This window comes from Trichechus manatus, unplaced genomic scaffold (assembly GCF_000243295.1).
Source record: "Trichechus manatus latirostris isolate Lorelei unplaced genomic scaffold, TriManLat1.0 scaffold00113, whole genome shotgun sequence".
Classification (NCBI taxonomy): Eukaryota; Metazoa; Chordata; class Mammalia; order Sirenia; family Trichechidae; genus Trichechus; species Trichechus manatus.
Window position 1 is genome coordinate 7797409 of NW_004444049.1, and position 20255 is coordinate 7817663.

The 20255-nt window shown below is 40.0% G+C and overlaps 1 protein-coding gene across 2 annotated transcripts; it reads right to left on the reverse strand.

The window, feature by feature from the left end:
• Positions 1-1325: 1325 nt before the first annotated feature.
• Positions 1326-19389, reverse strand: LOC101358865 (solute carrier family 22 member 9-like). 2 transcript variants are annotated; one of them, XM_012557698.1, is made up of 10 exons: positions 18988-19389; positions 18169-18272; positions 13683-13837; positions 13411-13579; positions 11331-11454; positions 5779-5894; positions 4890-5104; positions 2954-3062; positions 2292-2495; positions 1326-1383 (listed from the first exon to the last, which is right to left on the reverse strand). In XM_012557698.1, exons 1-10 carry the CDS (start codon positions 19387-19389, stop codon positions 1326-1328), a joined length of 1656 nt encoding a protein of 551 aa, XP_012413152.1. The 2 variants fall into 2 exon arrangements, with proteins under 2 accessions (XP_012413152.1, XP_004383874.1); XM_004383817.1 differs by having other exon boundaries at positions 1326-1386.
• Between the last annotated feature and the right edge of the window lie 866 nt (positions 19390-20255).

A 20255-nucleotide genomic window follows, 5' to 3' on the forward strand; every position in this document is an offset into this window, starting at 1 on the left:
ACCCCCCCTCCAAAAAAAATGGCAGTAAAGGGGCTGGCTGGTGGGGGTGGGGTGGAGCCTGGTGGCAGTGAGCTATTGTCTCTTTTGCTGAGTGTCCTGTTGGCAAGCAGCAGAGGCAGCGAAGAGGGAAGAAGAATGATGGGTGGGAAATCATGTATCCCTGGTTACCAGGTGCTCTGTCTCCTGTTGGGAGCTCTGTTAAGTTGCCTTCTCATACTCTGTCTGAGTCCTTTGATGGCTTTAGCCCAAGATGGCGAATCATGCCACCTTAGCTGATATGAGACCTCCATTCCGTAGCTCTTCTCATTCTCTGTTCTCTGTCAGTTCCTTATTCCATTTGGGGCTTGATCGAGTTCTTTATTCCCTCATTTCGTACTTAGGGTGCCAGGATTGATGTCTGCATCTGTTTTAATTAGTTTTTCTGGTCTTTGCTGCAGAGGGACAGTGTGGTGCTTCTGTTTATAGGGTCATGTTGGTTCCGCATCCGCAAACTGTTGCTTTTGTTGGTAGGTTCGATCAAGTTGATTTTCAACTCATAGTGACCCCATGTGACAAAGGAGAACTGCCCCCTAGGATTTTCTAGAATGTAATTTTTTGGGGAGCAGATTGTGAGGTCCCTCTCCCATTAAGCATTTATTTCCAAATATTTAGTTAGTGAGGAGCCTTGTTGGTGCAATGGTTAAGGTCAGCTTTTTGAACCCAATAGCCACTGCATGGGAGAAAAGACTTGATGATCTGCTCCAGTAAAGAAACAGCCTAGGAAACCCAAAGGGGCCATTCTACTCTGTCATATAGGGTCACTGTGAGTCAGAATCAACTTGATGGCAATGGGTTTGGTTTTGGTTTTGTTACCATAAGCTACCACATATACCAGCCAGCATTATCCTCACTCCATGATCCTTTTTTTTCTTTTCTGAATTATCTTGTCTGTTATTAATTTCCAGATAAGTTTGGATTTATTTGTCAAGTTCTCCCAGTGGATGGGGTTTTTCATTGTAAATACTCCATCAATTACTCCACCAATTAATTGTGGAAGCATTGATTTTTCAATAAAATTCCATTTTCCTATCCCAAAACATGCTAGGTATCTGCAATCATACAAATGTTCTCTTATGAGTGTTATGGTTTTCTTCATATTTCTTATGATAATTCATAAGTATTTTATGTTTACTAATTCAGTACCACAACTGTAAATGAGATCCATTTTCCCACTATATCTTTACATTTAGGTATTTTCCAAATTTGCATATATATATATAGGGATGATTTTGCTTTTCTTTCCCCCTTTAATTTCCTCTTTGATCAGCAGCAGTTTCTGAAATTCCTTAAAACCGTGTCACTTTCATGCAGGTATCTTCTTGCTTTGATTTTCTTAAGCCTTTTCTCCTGGGACAAATAAAACCAACAAACAAACACATAAAAGAAAAGACATGGAATAAACATATATGTCCTGCATTCTTTAAGCTAGCTTATCCTCTGCCCACCAGCTCTGGTAAAAACTATGACCTCTACATGAGAATTCAAGTAAATCTTGTGAAGTAAAACACCAAATTACTAAGGCAGGATTTGGGTAGGTAGCTTCCCCAGTTGCTATTCTCACCTTTGGTTGCCATGGCATTGGCCAAAGGAGTCTGTGAAAAAAGTAAGGGAAGCCCAGAAAAATTTTAGAATCTTTTCCCATTGTGTATCATTTTGAAATCCCCTTTCCTTACCATGTCCTTTATTTATTCTTTTTTCTTAACATTTTCTTTCCCAGTGAAACCGGACTAACTGAATCTCACAGGCAACATAACAGTACTCCTTCCTTTTGGATATACTGTAATTTGCAGAACACTCTTGTCCTCAGTGTGATCTTCCCCCATTTCTTCAAAGTCCAGGGCACTCATCCGGTCTACAGCTAAGGGTAGTCATAGCTAGCTTGTGGGCACTCACTCTGCTGGGGGGGCATCAAGGTTGGGGGATTAGAATCTGGTGTTTGGGTCTGTGCATATTTGTGAAAAACCATCAGGAGTGTCTGTCTCACACTAGGGAAGGGAGGGCGGAGGAGACCTAATTGTGGTCTCTTCACCACTGAACCTACTGGTACAGCTGGTCTGTGAGACCTAGAGATTCTCAGGTGGAGTCTGATGTCGCTGTGGATGGGGTTGCCACTGAACTCAAGGCACTGTCACAAATGGAAATAGCAAAGGCTGAGGTTGCCTAGGGAGAGAGTGCCCCCAATGGTGTTTGCCTTCCCCGTCACAGACCAATAACACATAGAGCCCCCAGGGAAGAGCAGAGGTTTTACTCACTTATTTTCCACATCCTGGATGGTGTCAGGCAGAGGCTGATTTCTAGTTTCAGGCAGGAGAAGGACAACAAAGCCAGCCAGGATGGAGAAGACTCCATAGATGATCCAGGGTAGGTGGGTAGAAAACACTGCTAGGGTCATCAAGAGGGGAGCTAGGGCTGCCGCAACACAAGTGGTTATTACAAGGATTCCTGAAATTCTTGCCCTTGAGGTGTAAATAAGAACACAAACAGATCTGGTAAAATCCACACATGAAATTTTGATATATTGTTTGGCTTTCATTATGAGGCCACTACAGCAGAGTGTTTGCACACATGGAGATTGGCTGCACGCCCTTGCTTCTGAAATGTGCTGTCCTGTTTGCTGGCTATTAGCTTTAAGTTCCTAAGTGTATTAAGACACAATTTAATCATTTAAAAATAATGATGCCCATAGCACCTACCCTTTGAATGGTTCAGAAGATTAGGTGAGATGATGCATTCAAGTGCTTAACATGGTGCCTGGCAAAAAGTCAATGTTCAATAAATTTTGGCTATAATTTGTTGTTATTATTACTATAAAAATGGTCTGCTTTTGATAATGAACCAGTCTCAGTTTTCTTTCCTCCAAAAGGGCCAAATAGCTGGGAAAGTTCTGTTTTGACTCTGACAGAGCATTTTGTACCTGAATACTGTGGGGAAAAGTTCGTTGGTGTGGGCAATAGAACAGGTGACAGAGGTAGAAGAAGTGCCCATTCCCAAAGTTGCCAAAATCGCATTCAGGGTCTGCATTTCTAGAGAGAGGAAGACAAGTGAGATCAGGAAATCTGAGCTGAAACAATCATCCCAAAATACAAGTGAAAATGCCCCTATCAGAGGTGTTTGCAAGCATAAAATACATTGTATAGAAACTGCACAGAAGCAGAATATATGGAGTGGCTGGTGAGCTAAGAAACATCACTTGTCTACTTGTTACATTTTAAATAGTGTGATGGTTAATTGTACTTAGCAACTTGGCTAGGCTATGGTTCCCAGTGGCTTAGCCAAACACTGGACTACTTGCTGTTCCATAATGTTATCTAAAGCCATGTAATGTCATCACCTTCCAGATGGTCTGCCTATTTTTCCAGAGTTAATCTGGAAAAACTCACTCTCTGTCTTGACTCTGCAGTGTTCTCATTGCCTGATCTATGAGTCTTGGGATGTGAGTTTGCAGAAGTCTGCAGCCTGTCACTTGACCTTCAGATATTGAACTTGCCAGTCTCCTCTAATCTGGTGAGCCAAGAAGAGGCTCCAGACTGTTACCAGACCTATGGATTTTGGACTTGCTGTTCCCACAATCCCATGAGCCAATGCCTTGATGTAAGTCTCTCTTTATATATACATCTATCTCACTGGTTCTATATTTCTGGAGAACCTTGATGAAGACAAATAGTGAATAAAAAGACCTGAATAATTGTTCCAACTCTCCCTGTATATTCAAGGATGAGAGGGGAGAGTGAGTCTGGGAGGAGTTTCTTTCCATTATTTTGCCTAGTGTTTCATATACTCCTACTGTAGAACATAGGACTGTCATGTGGGCAAATTCTGAGCAGTCTAAGACTCCATCCCTGTCCTTGAGGAGTTGAAAACTTAAGTGAAGTTACACTTGACCAGGGACAAGTATGGCACAAGAGAGTAATAAAAGGAGAAGACTTTAATGCTGATGGACAGGATGAAGAGTATCTTGATTTAAAATAATGATTCGGCAATCAATAACAAGGAACTCTCTGGGGGAATAAAAGACGTTGTGAACCATAGAACGGAAGTTTAAGACAGTAAGTTTTGTAACTATTTTTTAAAAAAGTATGATGAGTGCTTTACAACACTGGATTGAGGTATCTTGTAAGGCAGCCAACTTGCATCACTGCTGACATTCAATAGAATTGGAGCCACCATCTGGTCCTGTAAAATACATTACTCAGCTGGGAAATATGTGAAGCATCATGAGCACGTAGGCCCCTTAATCATTACATATGATCATTTCATTTATTAAAATTAAAATTCTAAGAGAAGATCTTAATATGTTTAACCTCTTACGCCCACTGTATAATTTTTCTTCACTTGAGACAAAGGATTTTTATTTCCTTAAAGCCAAAAAGCCTCCGCTAATCCAGGTTTGTAGTCATGGTGACCTAATACCAGACACATGAGTGGACACATAGAGATCAGGGAGTAAATTGTCACTGAAGCTATCGTAATGAGAGCCCAGAAGGGGAAGTGACATTACTGTCTCCCCATACTGGGATACAGTTTCAAGGCCTAGTCCCTCAATGCCCTCAATGACTGCTATTAAATGTGTGATTGGACAAAAGGCAAGTGATCAATTGTGGTTCTGGAGAAAATGTCATTATTTTCCAGATATTTCTCAATGATGGTGAAGACAACTGTATGTCTGGGCTGACACTTGTTGACCTTTGACTCCATTCCTAGCAAGTTAATGGCAGAATCTGTCCTAAACCTGCAGGCTGGTTACAGGGGCTCCTTAGCCTCCTTTCCTCCTACTTAGGCAGGTATGACAGTACAATCCCAGAGCAATGGGGGGAAGCCACTTCCTTTCTCTGACCTTGATCTTTTCTCACCTTGAGGCACAAATGTGAGGAGCAGAATAGAAATACCCGACAGGAACATGAAAATGGTCTGGCTTCCTGCACGGCCGATATGATTCATTGCCAAAAGTGCCAGACAACTGCCTGGGAGGGAGATGATGCCAAAAAGAACTTGGAAGAGGAAAACATTGCTCCCCAGGTGCTGGATGTTGAGCAACAGGCCAAAATGGAGCATACTGATTGCAAATCTGTGGTGAACAAAAGAGGAAAGTCACGTCATAAGATTTAGAGCCTATGTTCTGCAATTGACCATGACCATGGCCCAGTCTACCAGTGGCTGGTGGTAAGTGTTAAGGCACAGTTGTTTTGTAAACTATTTTCTTTCTTAGTAATGATTTTAAATTGTCATAAAAATTGTATGATAATGAAGATCAGAATTGTGAAATTTCTTTTTGGAGTGTGGGGAGTATGTTGTGAAGGATACATGATGGGACGTCCTAGGAACTAGAGTGTTTCTATCACTTGACCTGGCTTTTGGTTACATATTTACATATGGAAATATTCATTGAACTGTATATTTTTGAATACACTTTACTCTTTTTAAGTTTAACCTCAATTAAAATTGAATGAAGCGATGAAGAAACTTAAAAGCCAAGGTCTGGACCATGATTGACATTCTCTCCATCAGTCTCCTGGAATGAGTGAACCTTGTAGGGTGATGTGACATACTTAACTTCTCATTGTATAATTATCTCCTCTGAGTCTTTTCATAACCCTTTGACTAACTCCAGACATAGCAATTATTTTGTATGGTTTCCTCATCATTTATCGCCAAGTCTGTCCCCCACAACACTGTTGTATCCTTTGAAATAAGAAATAGGTTCACTATTTTAATGTTCCTCATTCTCTGTGTGAAGCCTACCTCACAAAAGCTGTGAGGCAGATCCATTTACGCAGGGTGGGTGTGTGGAACAAGTCATACACAGAAGGATTGTTCTGTGCTGCCTCCAGCTCCTTCTGCATGGTGGATCTCAAAACCTGCAACAACAGCAACAACAAACCTTTATCAGTTGCCGTCAAAGTGTTAGGCTTTGGGAGGACCACTGAGCACCCAACTGAGGACAAAAGAGACAAGTTCCCTTTCTGTAGTGGAAAATGTAGACAGGAAACTTGTATTTACAGGTGGGAAAGTGGTATGATCATTAAATTAGGGAGTTAAAGCAGCCTCAGGGAAATTATGCAGTGACAAGGACATTTTACATAGGGATTAGAGAAGGCTGCAGGGCATCAATAAGGGTGCACAGGTTAGAGATTCAGTTCAGGAAGTGAAATCAAATGATGAGTCAGTTGAATTATACCAGCAGGGCATGAAATGTTTGGAACTGAGCTTGGTTCTCAGCTGGTTATCCTTCCTTGGTAGCAAAGCAATTTGTCTCAGGAAGGAGGAAAATTTCTTGAGAGCCTTTGTTTTGGTTCTTGGCTCAGCCTCTTTTAGACAAATCGTGAAATATGTGTCTACATGAATGAGATACCTAGAATGAAATCTGAGGGCAACAGTAGTGAGATCTTGGTGTAGTATGATTTATACCCAGTCCTGATTACAACCTGGTGGTATACTATGGCTCTGTCACTTGTTAGCTGTTTTCAAGAGGAACAGAACTGAATATCTCTGAGCCTTAACTTCTTGTCATGTAGAAGAAGGAGAGGAAAAGAAGAAGGAAGAGGAGGATGAGTATAAAGAGGACAGGGAAAGAGAGGAGGAGTATTAGAAGAAAGAGAGGGAGAGGCATGTGAGGATGAGGAAAAAGAAACCGCTGGTCTCAGAAGGTTTCGTAGGCTATACATGAGATTAAAAAATGTGCATATGGAATTCTATGTAGCACAGTTCCGGTACTTATTAAGTATTCAAATAATAATAGCTCCATTCTCTTCCCACCTACATAAATCAATAATATGTAAAAATCCATTTGGAAATTTCAGTGATGAAGAGAATTCAGATGGATGAAACGCCACTCTAACTGACAAATCTTACAAAATCAAGTGTGCCCTTTCAGTTTGCAGCTCCAGCTGAGCAGCAGAATATTTGGTTTATGGAAGAGAAGAGTCATGGCAGCGTCTCCTTCCTGATTCCGACACCTGAAACCTATGGCCACAGACCATTGTCATGGGTGGTGTGGTAAGAAGGGGTTCCAGCACAGGCCAGATGAGGGACACAATGGCTGTGAGACTGGCCTTCAATTCTATCCAGCGTCAGAGTAAAAGTTATGGATGTGCTGGGATTGTTTTTTATTGGTCATTCGTTCCTGGTGAGCACACAGAGATGTGATCTGAGTTTCCAGTATTTAGGAAGGGGCTATTAGGTCATTTACAGGCATGTATGGAGCTTCACCTATCTGGTGGAATCCTTACTCAGCACAGATGCTAACATATAGAGCTATATCTACTTCTGGAAACTAGGGTACAGGAAGCCTATATCTACTGGGAGCATGCTGGAGCTTCACCTGTTTTATGAATCTTTCTCCTTAATTTTCACATCCTATTTGTTAGAAACTGCTTCAAGTGCTCTTCACTTTCAGCAAGCAAGGTTGTGCCATCTGCATAACGCAGGTTGTTAAAAATCCTGATAACGCGCTCTTCTTCATATAGTCCAGCTTCTCAAATTATTTGCTCAGCATACAGATTGAATAAGAATGGAGAAAGGATACAACCTTGACACACACTTTCCCTGTCTTTAAACCACGCAGTATCCCCTTGTTCTGTTCAAACAGCTGCCTCTTGATCTATGTACAGATTCCTGATGAGCACAATGAAGTATTCTGGAATTCCCATTCTTTGAAATCTTATCCATAATTTGTTATGATCCACACAGTCAAATGCTTCTCCATAGTCAATAAAACACGGGTAAACATCTTTCTGGTATTCTCTGCTTTCAGCCAGGATCCATCTGACTCTTACGGATGAAGCACTTACTGATGAAGATTAAAGACCACAGCCTTCAGTATGGATCACACCTCAACATAAAGAAAACAAAAATCCACACAACTGGACCAATAAGCAACATCATGATAAACGGAGGTTATCATGATAAAAGGAGATTGAAGTTGTCAAGGATTTCATTTTACTTGGATCCACAATCAACATCCATGGAAGCAGCAGTCAAGAAATCAAACTACGCATTGCATTGGGCAAATCTGATGCAAAAGACCTCTTTAAGGTGTTAAAAAGCAAAGGTGTCACCTTAAGATTGAGGTGTGCCTGACCCAAGCCATAATGTTTTTAATTGCCTCATATGTGTGTGAAAGCTGGACAATGAATAAGGTGCCATCAGTCGGTTCCAACTCATAGCAACCCTATGTACAACAGATCAAACACTGCCTGGTCCTTCACCATCCTCACAATCGTTGTTTGCTTGAGCCCATTGTTGCAAGCACTGTGTCAATCCATCTCCTTGAGGGTCTACCTCTCTTTCAATGACCCTCCATATTACCAAGCATGATGTCTTTCTCCAGGGACTGATCTCTCCTGATAACACGTCCGAAGTATGTGAGATGTGGTCTTGCCATCCTTGCTTCTAAGGAACATACATTGTCCAGCTTTCGCATGCATTGGAGGCGATTGAAAACAGCATGCCTTGGGTGAGGTGCACCTTAGTCTCCAAGATGAGATTTTTGATTTTCAACACTTTAAATAGGTCTTTTGATCTATGTACCAACAGACTGTCCTGCGTAAATCTGGCTATTTGCACCTTATCTTCTAAGAGTTATTTTAGATATTGGTACCTCCAAGACTACCACCTGCTTCTCAGTTTGTTGTACTTTGGTGACTTATCTGTTGCCATGATGCTGGAAGCTATGCCCTAGTATTTCAAATGTCAGCAAGGTAACCCATGTTGGACAGGTTTCAGTGGAGCTTGCAGACTAAGATGTTCTAGGGAGAAAGGCCCAGTGATCTATCTGAAAATTAGCCAATGAAAATCCTATGGATGACAACAGAATATTGTCTGATATAGTGCTGGAAGATGCATGAGCCCCCCAGATTGGAAGACACAACAACTGGCTGCAACAATGGACTCAAACATGCCAGTGATCATGAAGATGCCTCAGAATGTTTTGTTTTGTTTTACATGACTTGACAACAACTAACAATAATGGCACCATCTCCAAAAAGCATTTGATGCCTCCACCCCTGCAAACTAGGCTAGAGCTCCCTCCTTGGTGTTCCCATTCCACCCTTGCTTTACTTCTGAGACACTTTATCTAGCCCATTTACTTGTCTTAATATGACGTTCCTGAAGACAGAAGCTGTGGATGTTTTTACCCCACTGTCACAGAATCTGTCACCAATAGTCATGTAATGAATTTGTAATCCAAATCACATAACATCCTATGTCCGAGAACATATCATGGACATTAAGTGATGCATGACTGCAGTTATTTTTGCCATACCACCCATTTTTTAATTATCTTAAAAAAATCAAATATGGCATCAATGAGTACTGTATTAGTTATCTAGTGCTGTTATCACAGAAATACCACAAGTGGGTGGCCTTACCAAACAGAAATTTAGTTTCTCACAGTTCAAATTCAGGGTGCTGGCTCTAGGGGAAACATTTCTCTTTCTGTCGGCTGTGGAGGAAGGTCCTTGTCTCTTCGGAGGTCTGCTCCTAGGCAGTCTTCATGTGACTTGTTATCTCTCCTCTCCATCTCTGCTAGCTAGCTTGCTTGTTTAATCTCTTTCATATCTCAGAAGAGATTGACTCAAGATACACCCTACATTAGTCCTGTTTCATTAACATAACAAAGACAACCCATTCCCAAATGGAATTATAACCATGGGCATAAACCCATTGCTGTTGAGTCAATTCCGACTCATAGTGACCCTATCGCATACAGGTTAGGAATTACAACGCATCGTTTTTGGCAGACCCAATTCAATCCATAACAGGTACTCATTCTTGCATAGGATCCATAGGCTAACCCAGGCTTCAACTGCTCCTCATTTGCAGTGCTCTGTTTCTTCCACCTGATGCTGATGTGGTTTTCGATTGTGATAATGCATTATTCTTTCCTAGTATCTAGATTATTTCACTTGTTTTTACTATCTGCTTGTACCCTGGAGGAATTTCAACTTTCATTTTGTGGATTAGATCAGTCTGGTAGGCAAAAGACTAGATGTGGATTTGGAATGAAAGATAGTTCCTGAAACATAGTTGGTCCAGTAGGATTTTATATTCATTATGCATATAAGAATGCAGCCTAAGACTGCTATATAGCTCCACCTAAACTTAAAATTCGTTTTGTAAAAGGCCATGCCAGTGGTGTCCTGATCAAATCAGTACCCTCAGTGCCATTGTCTCTGCAATGGCTTCATCTCTGGGGAAACCTTGAATTCTTCCCATCTCCCTTGGGGTCTAAACTCTCAGGAACATTTTGGTTCTTCTTCATTGAAATATTCTTCTAAATGACCTCCGCTTTCTTCTGGGAGTATATAATCTTTTATCATGTGTGCCATTGAACATGTTACAAGAAATGTTTTATTTCCTCTTCTTTGACTCGCTAATTCCTTGTCTTCTTTCTCAAGGAATTGTGGGTAGATATGTCTTCTTGTGCTCATTTATAATTCTTTCCATTCTCTTATCATTAACTCTATTTGAATTTAAAATTATCTATTATTTTTCCCTCTCATATTAATGTGAAAGCGCCTTGAAGGTTGGGACCCTGACTTATTCTGTTATTCATGGTCTAGACCCCTGCCTGGTACACTATTGTTGTTCAACAAATATCACTATATGTGCATGACATGATGATTATTTACTTAATGAACCATAGCAACACTTCCTCTTATATCTGGGGTGAAGAACAAAGAAGAGAAAGCCTTCTCTGAAATATTTCTTTCACTCAGTCATGCTTTTGGAATGTCTAACATGTAGAATATAAACTCTACAAATAGGAATTTGTAGCTGCTGTGGTCACTGTTATATTTCTTGGATTAGAACAGACCTGGCACATGGTAGGCACTTATTACATATATCTTGAATAAAAGAATACATGAGTGAATGAAGAAATAAGTGAATCTCTATTATGCTCTCTTCTGTACGGTTACTAACCCTTCCTTTTACCAGCCTTACTACCCTGAATTAAGACCCACAGACTATTAATTGGAAAGGAATGGATTAGTTTTGGTCACTAAAATTTACACAGCTATGGAGACCAGTACATAGTCTCTCCATTTGTAAATACTTAGTGCTTTTTGCTTCTGTTGAGTCAAAATATCTGCCTTCAATCCTTGTCAACGTATTCTCCTTCAATGCCAGCCCAAACAATGTTGACACCCATTGAGAAGTAGGGCAGTGAGGGAGGAAGACCCATAATCACACCTGCATTCTACCCTGTATTCCCTTTATGGGCAGCAACAAGTGTAGAGGTCAGGCATGTCTTCCCTATCCCCCCTCATCAGCTTCCCTTTCTATCTCACCTCCATGGTCAGAGTTTCTCCAGCATTCTTTATTCCATTCGTGTGTGCAGCTTTTCTAAGTTCCTTTAAGCCCTTATCTGGTTTATTGTTGACAATCAGCCATCGAGCAGACTCTGCTAGCCACCTGATCAAAGAGGAGGACACAGGTGCAATCACTCTCAGTTGCTTATTTTTCATATAACATCTGTCCATCTACTACCCACCACTTTTTCAGATATACCAGGGAATATAACCTACCTTCTCTTGTACCATAACTAGGGACATATGAGAATGACTCTCATGCAGTACATCTTCATGCAGGGAATGCAGACTTGGAGTTAAAACGTCTGTTCTTTTACTCAGGTGCAAATTTACCAAGAAGCTCATGAAGCTAAAGCTTGACTTCCCCTCCTGTGTATAGACCCTTTCCAAGGTCTTTATAGGGGCCAAGCAAATATATATTTATAATGTATGGTCATTTTATGAAAGACGGACCGTCAAGGTATTTATGTACACTTACAGTCTCACAAAGACTGGACTCACTTCTGCTCTTAGCAGCTATGATGAAAACTTGCTATACAAGTAAGGTAGTTACCTAAATCTGCCTCAGTTTTCTCACTTATGGAATTAAGACAGTAGTGCCACCTACCTTGTAGGGTTCTTACGAGTATGAAATGAGATTATGGATGAGCCTGACATGGAGTAAACACTCCTCTCTTTTTAAAATCATCTCCTTGTTTTAAATCTGTAATCATTTCTCTGAGGTAGAGTCATTTGTAAGTAGATAGGCTTCCTTCACTGAACCAGGCTTTTGAACGGGCATAGTTAGCCACCCTTAATGCTTATTAAAGATATCAAAGGGAAGAGGAGCACAGAAAAGTGACATAAACCATCTGATCTGCCTTCAGTGGTTAGAAGTGGAGAAACCATGCTGTGCTTTCTTCTGATAGCTATAGAGGCAAATTTGTTGCCCCTTCATCTCATCCAATAAACCAAAAACCCACTGCTGTGGAGTCAGTTCTGACTCATAGCGCCCTCATAGGGTTTCCGAGGCTGTAAATCTTTATGGAAGCAGACTGCCACATCTTTCCTCCTCGGATGTACTGGTGGTTTTGAGCTGCCGACCTCTTGGTTCACAGTCGATCACTTTAACCACTGTGCCACCAGGGCTCTTTATCTTATCCAATAGTACCTATAAAATTGAAAAGCACTGAAACGTCTTCATTACATGATTCTTTCCAAAGTTACACATACAAACACACGTAATAACCAAGGCTATCTCCTCTTAAAATATGTGGTTGTATACTTTTTTTTATTAAAGACAATAATTCTATATCATTATGTGTCCACAACACCTGTTAAAACTTAATTGTAAGAAGGCCTAGAGAGATGCAGGATTCTCAGGCAAGGGATTCCATGCTACTTCCTGTTCTTATGTAGCCAGTTGTCAGAATTAACAACACCATGTGTCCAGTTAAACTGAATTTCAAATTAACAGTGAATAATTTCTTAGTATAACTATGTCCCATGCAGAATTTCAGATACACTTTCATTGAAAAATTAGTTGTTGTTTAGTGAAATTCAAATTTAATGAAATATGCAGTATTTTATCAAGTTTGCAAACATAGAGAACTAGTTAAACAGAATTTTCGTGCAAACAATGAATGATTTTTACCATCACTATGTTTTGTTCAATACTTCAGACATATTTTCACTAAAAATTATTTACTTTTCATTGAAATTCATATTTTATGGGACATCCTGTATTTCACCAGTTAGCAAATAAAAATAACTCTTAGTTAAGTAGAATTTTCACATAAACAAATTGCTAGTATAATTGCTAGTATTACTATGTCTTATGCAATGTTTGAGATGTAATTATACAAAAAATGTTTTGTTTACACAAAACTCAAATTTAATTGAATGTCCTCAATATTACCTGCCAACCTTACTGTTCTGCCCTCAAATTGCACAGAGGGGACAGATTAGGAGATCATGTGCTCAAGTTGTGACCAAAGACCAAACAGAAACCATGTGTCCTAATTCTATGCATATTTCATCCCAGGATACTCTAAGACAAAGGAAGAGAAAAAGCTCATACCCTGAGGACAGAAAGAGGACAAAAAATGGTACAGACACCACCAGCTGGAGTGTGTGCCACTCTCGAAAGGCAAAAGCCAGGCCTCCCAGGATTATATGTCCAATACTATGGGAACAGGTTACCAGCGTCATCCCCATGGCTTGGAATCTGAGCACTGACCATTCTATTACTGAAATGAAAGAGAAACAAGATTTTAACTTAAAAGAAAAGTGGAATTTCTAGGTCAAAGCCAAGACTTAGAAAATACAGAAAATTGAAAAAGATTGACTTACTGAGTGCAACACAATTTGACAGGAGGGCCACGGTAGAAAACCCAGCCAAGAAGCGCAGTGAGCAGTAAACAAGGAAGGAGGGAGCAAAGACCACGCATGTGTCAGCAATGGCCGCCTGGAGGAAACACCATCTGAGAATCAACCTCCTCCCAAACCTGAGAAACAGAGAGGTTAGATTATGGGAACATTAATAACGTTGGAAAAAATACCAAAAAGAAAGCACACTTGGAAATTTAGAGGATGTTTTAACAAGTCAAACTTTGCCCTTGAGACTTGAAGAATCAATAGGGAAATTGACCATATATATTCTTAGAAGCAACACTGCCTGTTTGTATTTGGATATTGAGTAGATAAATCTGTTCTTCAATCTGTTACCAGTAGGTCTTTGACACGAAGTGAAACCAGGCTGCAATACTGAAAATTTTAACATGTTGTAAATGTCCCTGTTCTAACACTTGCATTTACAAAATAGAGAGTGTGTATAGTTTCTAGAACGCAAGGAAGCAAAATCTATACTTGGGTCTCTAGGATCATGCAGGCCAAGGCTAATTCATGTGAAAGGAACATCCATGGAGCAATACTTCAAAGTGACCAATGGGTTGTATAATACACCTCTGCTGTGTCTGTGTTTCTAGAATTTGGGCAATCTGCTTCTTCTAAAATATGATATAAGAGAGCCACAACCAGAGAGAGGAACCTATAGAAAGTTCTCAAAGGAAGGAATTTGTTTAATGTAGGGTAGGAATGTGAAAGGGGTTGTTGTTACTGATGATGGGTAAAAGAGACTGATAAACAATTACTTTAACAACAACCATAATCCTACAAAAAATATACTAAATAGTGAAAGACTCAATGCATTCTACATAAAGTCAGAAACAAGGCAAGTACATCAGCTCTCACTCCTTTCATTTACAGTTGTACTGAAGGTTTTAGCTACAGTCAGAAAAAGAATAAAGGGCAAAAGATGGGAAAGTAATAAGTAAAATTGTCTCTGCTTGCAGATGACATGATAATAGATGAATTGATCAAGGTAGCAAGATGCAATGTCAATATACACAAGTCAATTGCATGTCTATATACTACCCATAAGTAATTAGAAATTAAATTTCTAAAAAATGATTCTATAGCATCAAAACCAAATTAAGAATAAATTTAATGTAAAAAATACATTACTTTTCGTATAAGTTACAAAGCATAAAAAGGGAAATGAAAGAAAACCTAAATTAGTGGAATGGCACACCATGTTCATAGATCAGAAAATCCAATTTCTGAAAATGGCATTTTTACCCAAACTGATCTACACATTCAGTGCAATCTCAGTAAATATTCTCAAGAGAATCCATCCCCTTACTTCCAACACTATAGTTTGCCTGTTTTTGGCCTTTACGTAACGGGAATTATATAGCATATGATAATTTGTATTGATGTTAGACGGACCCTGGCTGAAAGCAGAGAATACCAGAAAGACGTTTATCTGTGTTTTATTGATTATGCAAAAGTATTCGACTGTGTGGATCATAAAAAATTATGGATAACATTTTGAAGAATGGGAATTCCAGAACACTTAATTGCACTCATGAGGAATCAGTACATAGACAAAGGGGCAGTTGTTTGAACAGAACAAGGGGATACGGCGTGGTTTAAAGTCAAGAAACATGTGCGTCAGGGTTGTATCCTTTCACCATACTTATTCAATCTTCATGCTGAGCAAATAATCCGAGAAGATGGATTATTTAAGAAGAAAGGGTCATCAGGATTGGAGGAAGACTCATTAATAACCTGCGTTATGCAGATGGCACAATCTTGCCTGCTGAAAGTGAAGAGGATTTGAAGCACTTACTGATGAAGATCAAATACTACAGCCTTTAGTATGGATTACATCCCAACATAAAGAAAACAAAAATCCTCACAACTGGACCAATAAGCAATAACATGATAAACAGAGAAAGATTGACGTTGTCAAGGTTTTCATTTGACTTGGATCCACAATCAACTTCCATGGAAGCAACAGTCAAGAAATCAAAGGACACATTGCATTGGGCAAATGTGCTGGAAAAGACCTCTTTAAAATGTTAATAGGCAGAGATGTCACTTTAAGGACTAAGGTGCACCTGACCCAAGCCATGGTATTTTCAATTGCCTCATACGCACTCAAAAGGTGGACAATGAATAAGGAAGACCGAAGAAGACTTGACGCCTTTGAATTATGGTGTTGGTGAAGAATATTGAATATACCATGGACTGCTGGAAGAACAAACAAATCTGTCTTGGAAGAAATACAGCCAGAGTGCTCCTTGGAAGTGAGGATGCTGAGATTTCTTCTCATGTACTTTGGACATATTATATGGAAGGACCAGTCCCTGGAGAAGGACATCATGCTTGGGAAAGTAGAGGGTCACTGAAAAAGAGGAAGACACTCAACAAGATGGACTGACACAGTGGCTGCAACAATGGGCTCAAGCATAACAACGATCTTGAGGATGGCACAGGAACGGGCAGTATTTCGTTTTGTTGTACATGGGGTTGCTATGAGTCGGAAAGACTTGTTGGCACCTAACAACAACTCAGCAACAACATTTGCATTGGACTTGTCCTGCTCAACATAAGGGTATCATATTTATCTATATGACTGTATGTTATTGTTTGTTCATTCCCTTTGCTCTGTAGTATTCCATTATGTGAATATTCTGCATCTTATTTATCCATTCTATTTTTTATGGACTTTTATACGTTTCCAGTTTTGAGATATTATGAGTAGTTGAGTGTGCAATTTAAAAAATATCATTTTGACCATGCACTTCCTCTGCACATAATCCTTTTGGGTTTCCCCTTAGTTTTCTGATGGAGTTCAAAATCCTTAGATTAGCATATCAGATCCCTCTCAACCTCAGGTAATTCTCCACTGTCCTGTTCTGCCAATGATCCTTCTCCCCATTTCTACCACATTATGCTCCATTAAAACTTATCTACCTACTTTGTCTCATGACACCATCAGAGAGTACTGGGTTACAGGAATGGTTGAAAGAAATATTCTGACCTTGAAATCTTGTGTACATAGCATTTACTGTGATTCAGTCAGAGTTCACAGTTTTCAGCTGAGAAAACAGTTGACATTAAGGTGGTGGACGTAAAAGGCACCTCAAGTCCCCCATTTCCATCATGGGAGACATGCTTGGGTGGTGGCAATTGTTGCCTGTCTATTTCAGAAGAGGTACTGCTAGGCACAGGATACCCCAAACTTCTCATACTACAAACCATGGGGGGAACTATCCTTTGATGAATTATCTTATCTGGCAAAAGAACTTACCTTTAAGACCAGACTTACTGGTCTGACAGAGACTGGAGAAACCCTGAGAGTATGACCACCAGGCACCCTTTTAGCTCAGTAATGAAGTCACTCCTGGGGTTCAAGTTTTAGCCAAAGATTAGACAGGCTCATACGACAGAACAAGACTAAAGGGGCACATCAGCCCAGGGGCAAGGACTAGAAGGCAGGAGGGGACAGGAAAGCTGGTAATAGGGAACTCAAGGTAGAGTACTGACATGTCACAGGGTTGTTAACTAATGTCATAAAACAGTATGTGTACTAACTGTTTAACGAGAAGCTAGTTTGTTCTGTAAATCTTCAACTGAAGTACAATAAAAAATAAAATTAAATTAAAAAAGAAAAAGAAAAACCTATGGAGCACAGTTCTACTCTGAAAAACTTGGGGTCGTCATGAATCATAATTGACAGCAACTTTTTTTTTAATAGTATCAGAAAATGGAATGGACCATATACGTCGAGTCACTTGTAATTTTAAATGTATGCCACTAATAAAATAGTTCATTCTGCAAAAAAAAAAAAAAAAAAAAAAAACCCACAAATGCAAAAAACTTACCTTTAAAAAGATGTTTTGGCAAGAACAAAGATCAAGGTTGCTAGTACAGTTTTTTAATACACCACCAATAACACCTTGCCACACACCCCACAGAGTTTCTATAGAAATGCCTACCCATCAGACTTGGGCAACTATCACATGATAAGCAGTCTGTGGGTGACCACAAGCATTTAGCCATTTAGCTAACAAGGTCCAGGAGCAACTAAACGTGACTGTCTGACCACGGCCTACAATGCTGTTCTCCATATCTGTGTCTTCAAATAGGCTGAATCCCCTGTCGTGAAACTTCTCCCTCTCTGTTCTCATAGGTAACTCTGTCCATTTATAAACCACATGTCATGCACCTCCTCTCTAAACCCTGTCCTGAAACACCTCCAGGTCAGCTGGAAACATCCTTTATCTGACCTCTCCTACACAGTGCTCAATGCTGACAAAGCAGCACTTTCCATACTACTGTCATTCTCCCTTTCTGTGACTAGATCCCTGGACACAAAGCCAGCCACAAAACACTCTAATTTGCAATAAAGATTTCTTAATGAAAGATTGAGTCATAAGCCAATGAAAATACCCCCGAGAAAAGAAAGCAGTGATCCAGAGACACTCACCTGTCTGAGAGGTGGCCAAATATAAGGCCGCCCAGCAGCATTCCAAACATGAATAGGAATTGAGCCACTGATTTCAGTGACTGAGATTCACATACCAGGTCCCACTGGAAGACAAGGAAACCAACACTGCAGAGCTTCACAGTAGCTTAGAATACCTCAGTGGAAACCTGCCGCAAACACCTTACCATGACTTGCAAGTCTCAGTATATCAGGCCCCTTTCTTCCGATCCAGATTTGTTTTACTACATTAACTGACCTTTATCAATCACCTCTCAGCTTAAGCATAACTTTCTCTAGTAAGGCTCACTTAAATCAGAGGGGTTATATTATTTCTCTGTCTTTATATTCATTTTGTACTCGGTACTACATGGTTCTCAATCTCGGTTACACAGTGAAATCAATAGAGGAGCTTTAAAAACATAGTGATGACAGATTTTTACCCCCGAGCATTTCTTAAAACTCCTGAGGTGCAGTCTGAGCATGAGGTTTGTCGATCTCCCTTGATGTTTCTAATTTGCAAACCAGTTAAGCATTACTGAACTAGCATACCATTTCTCATACGTTATATAAATGATTTGTTTAAACATTGGCCTCCCCAGGAGTAAAAGCACTGTGATAGTAGAGTTTATGACTATTTTTTAATTCATTAGTTTGGTTATCTGCACATGCTTGGCATTTAATAGATAAGCAATGGATACTTGATGAAAGAATGAAGAATAAAACTTTCATACTGACTGAGAGCTTGAAGCATGTTCATTACTTGTGTTATCTCTAAACACCCAGATCATGTACTCAAAGGAGGAAAATGGTGCCTCTTACCTTAGTCACAATGGTTGAGGGGAAGGTGCTTTTATCATACACCCAGCCGTCCACACAGGGCTCTGTGTCTGGCTCACTTGCGTTGAGGGAAGACTCATTCAAATGAAGGAGCTGCCACTGGGGGTGGAGGAAGCGACGGCACTTCTCTGGCTTCAGGTTCGAGTCCCATGGGATGGAGATTCTCAGGAGGGCATCATGGCTGAAGATCCCAGTGCCATTATCAGAGATAGTGTCATTGTCAAGTATGTGGACCCAGCAGCGATGACCAGGGATGGCAGCAGTGAAGTTCTCCAAAGGAATATGCATTTGCACTAAGACATTGGAGATAAGAAGGAAAACCATCTGAAGAATCTGGAATCTCCCCTGGCCACCAGCTTGATGCAGGAGGTCCTGAAATCCCATTGAGGCTGAATAGGTGACCTCCGAGAAGATGCAAAATGAGTCTGTAGATAAGTTCAAAGGGAGAAAATGTCTCTTTTTAGTAAGTCACACTAGGTTAGTGTTGATATTGACACTCCTTTCTCCTCAATGAGCCAAATGTCATCACTGAAGCAGAGCAGTGGAAGCAGCTTCTTCAGGTTGTTTGGGACCAAGCATCTAGCTCCTTTCAGAGGTAATAATTTAGCAGAGATATTTTAAGTTGTTTCCGTTAAATCTGTTTAAAGATCCACTCTGTGAATAATCTTTGTCCTCAGAAACACCCAGTTGTCAATATTGGACTTTGATCTGCAAAAACTTCCTAAACAAATTAAGATACAGTTGCAGGTGATCTGCAGTAATTTCCCAAAAGGTAAATTACTGCACTGAAAAAAGCCAACTATTTTGTGATTTTTCCTGCAAAGAATAGAATGCACGTGTTTTTCTTGTTTAATACTGAGTTTTGATTATAAACGTTAGTGAAAACTATCCTGAGTTAAATTTCGACAAGTGGATTGTGGTGTAATCACTCATTTATAGCATCATACACTCTATTTCAGTTCAAATCATACCAGGAATCTACACTGATATAAGGTCAGTATAATGGGGGAAGGGTTGGTAGCGATTTAGGGAAGAGAGGGAGGCCAGTGCTAAGCTCATATATGGGTTTATTTTTCTAGTTTATTGATTATTTGTATCCCATTTTTGATAATTTTTTCTGTGCTAGTTCTTGGAACAGAGCAATGTGTAAGACAAGGTCTATGAGGGTTTTATAGTAAGTAAGGGAAAGGCACATAATTACACTTTGATGTTTAAGATACATAAATAGCATATGCACAATGTGCTATGGA

Coding starts and splice junctions, on each gene's coding strand:
- LOC101358865 (XM_004383817.1), bottom strand. CDS start 19,389: ATGGGATTTCAGGACCTCCTGCATCAAGCTGGTGGCCAGGGGAGATTC. Junction 5,895..11,330: donor GAGAAACTCTGACCATGGAG/GTGAGATAGAAA, acceptor CTGTTGTTGCAG/GTTTTGAGATCCACCATGCA. Junction 5,105..5,778: donor TGCCTCACAGCTTTTGTGAG/GTAGGCTTCACA, acceptor TGTTCACCACAG/ATTTGCAATCAGTATGCTCC.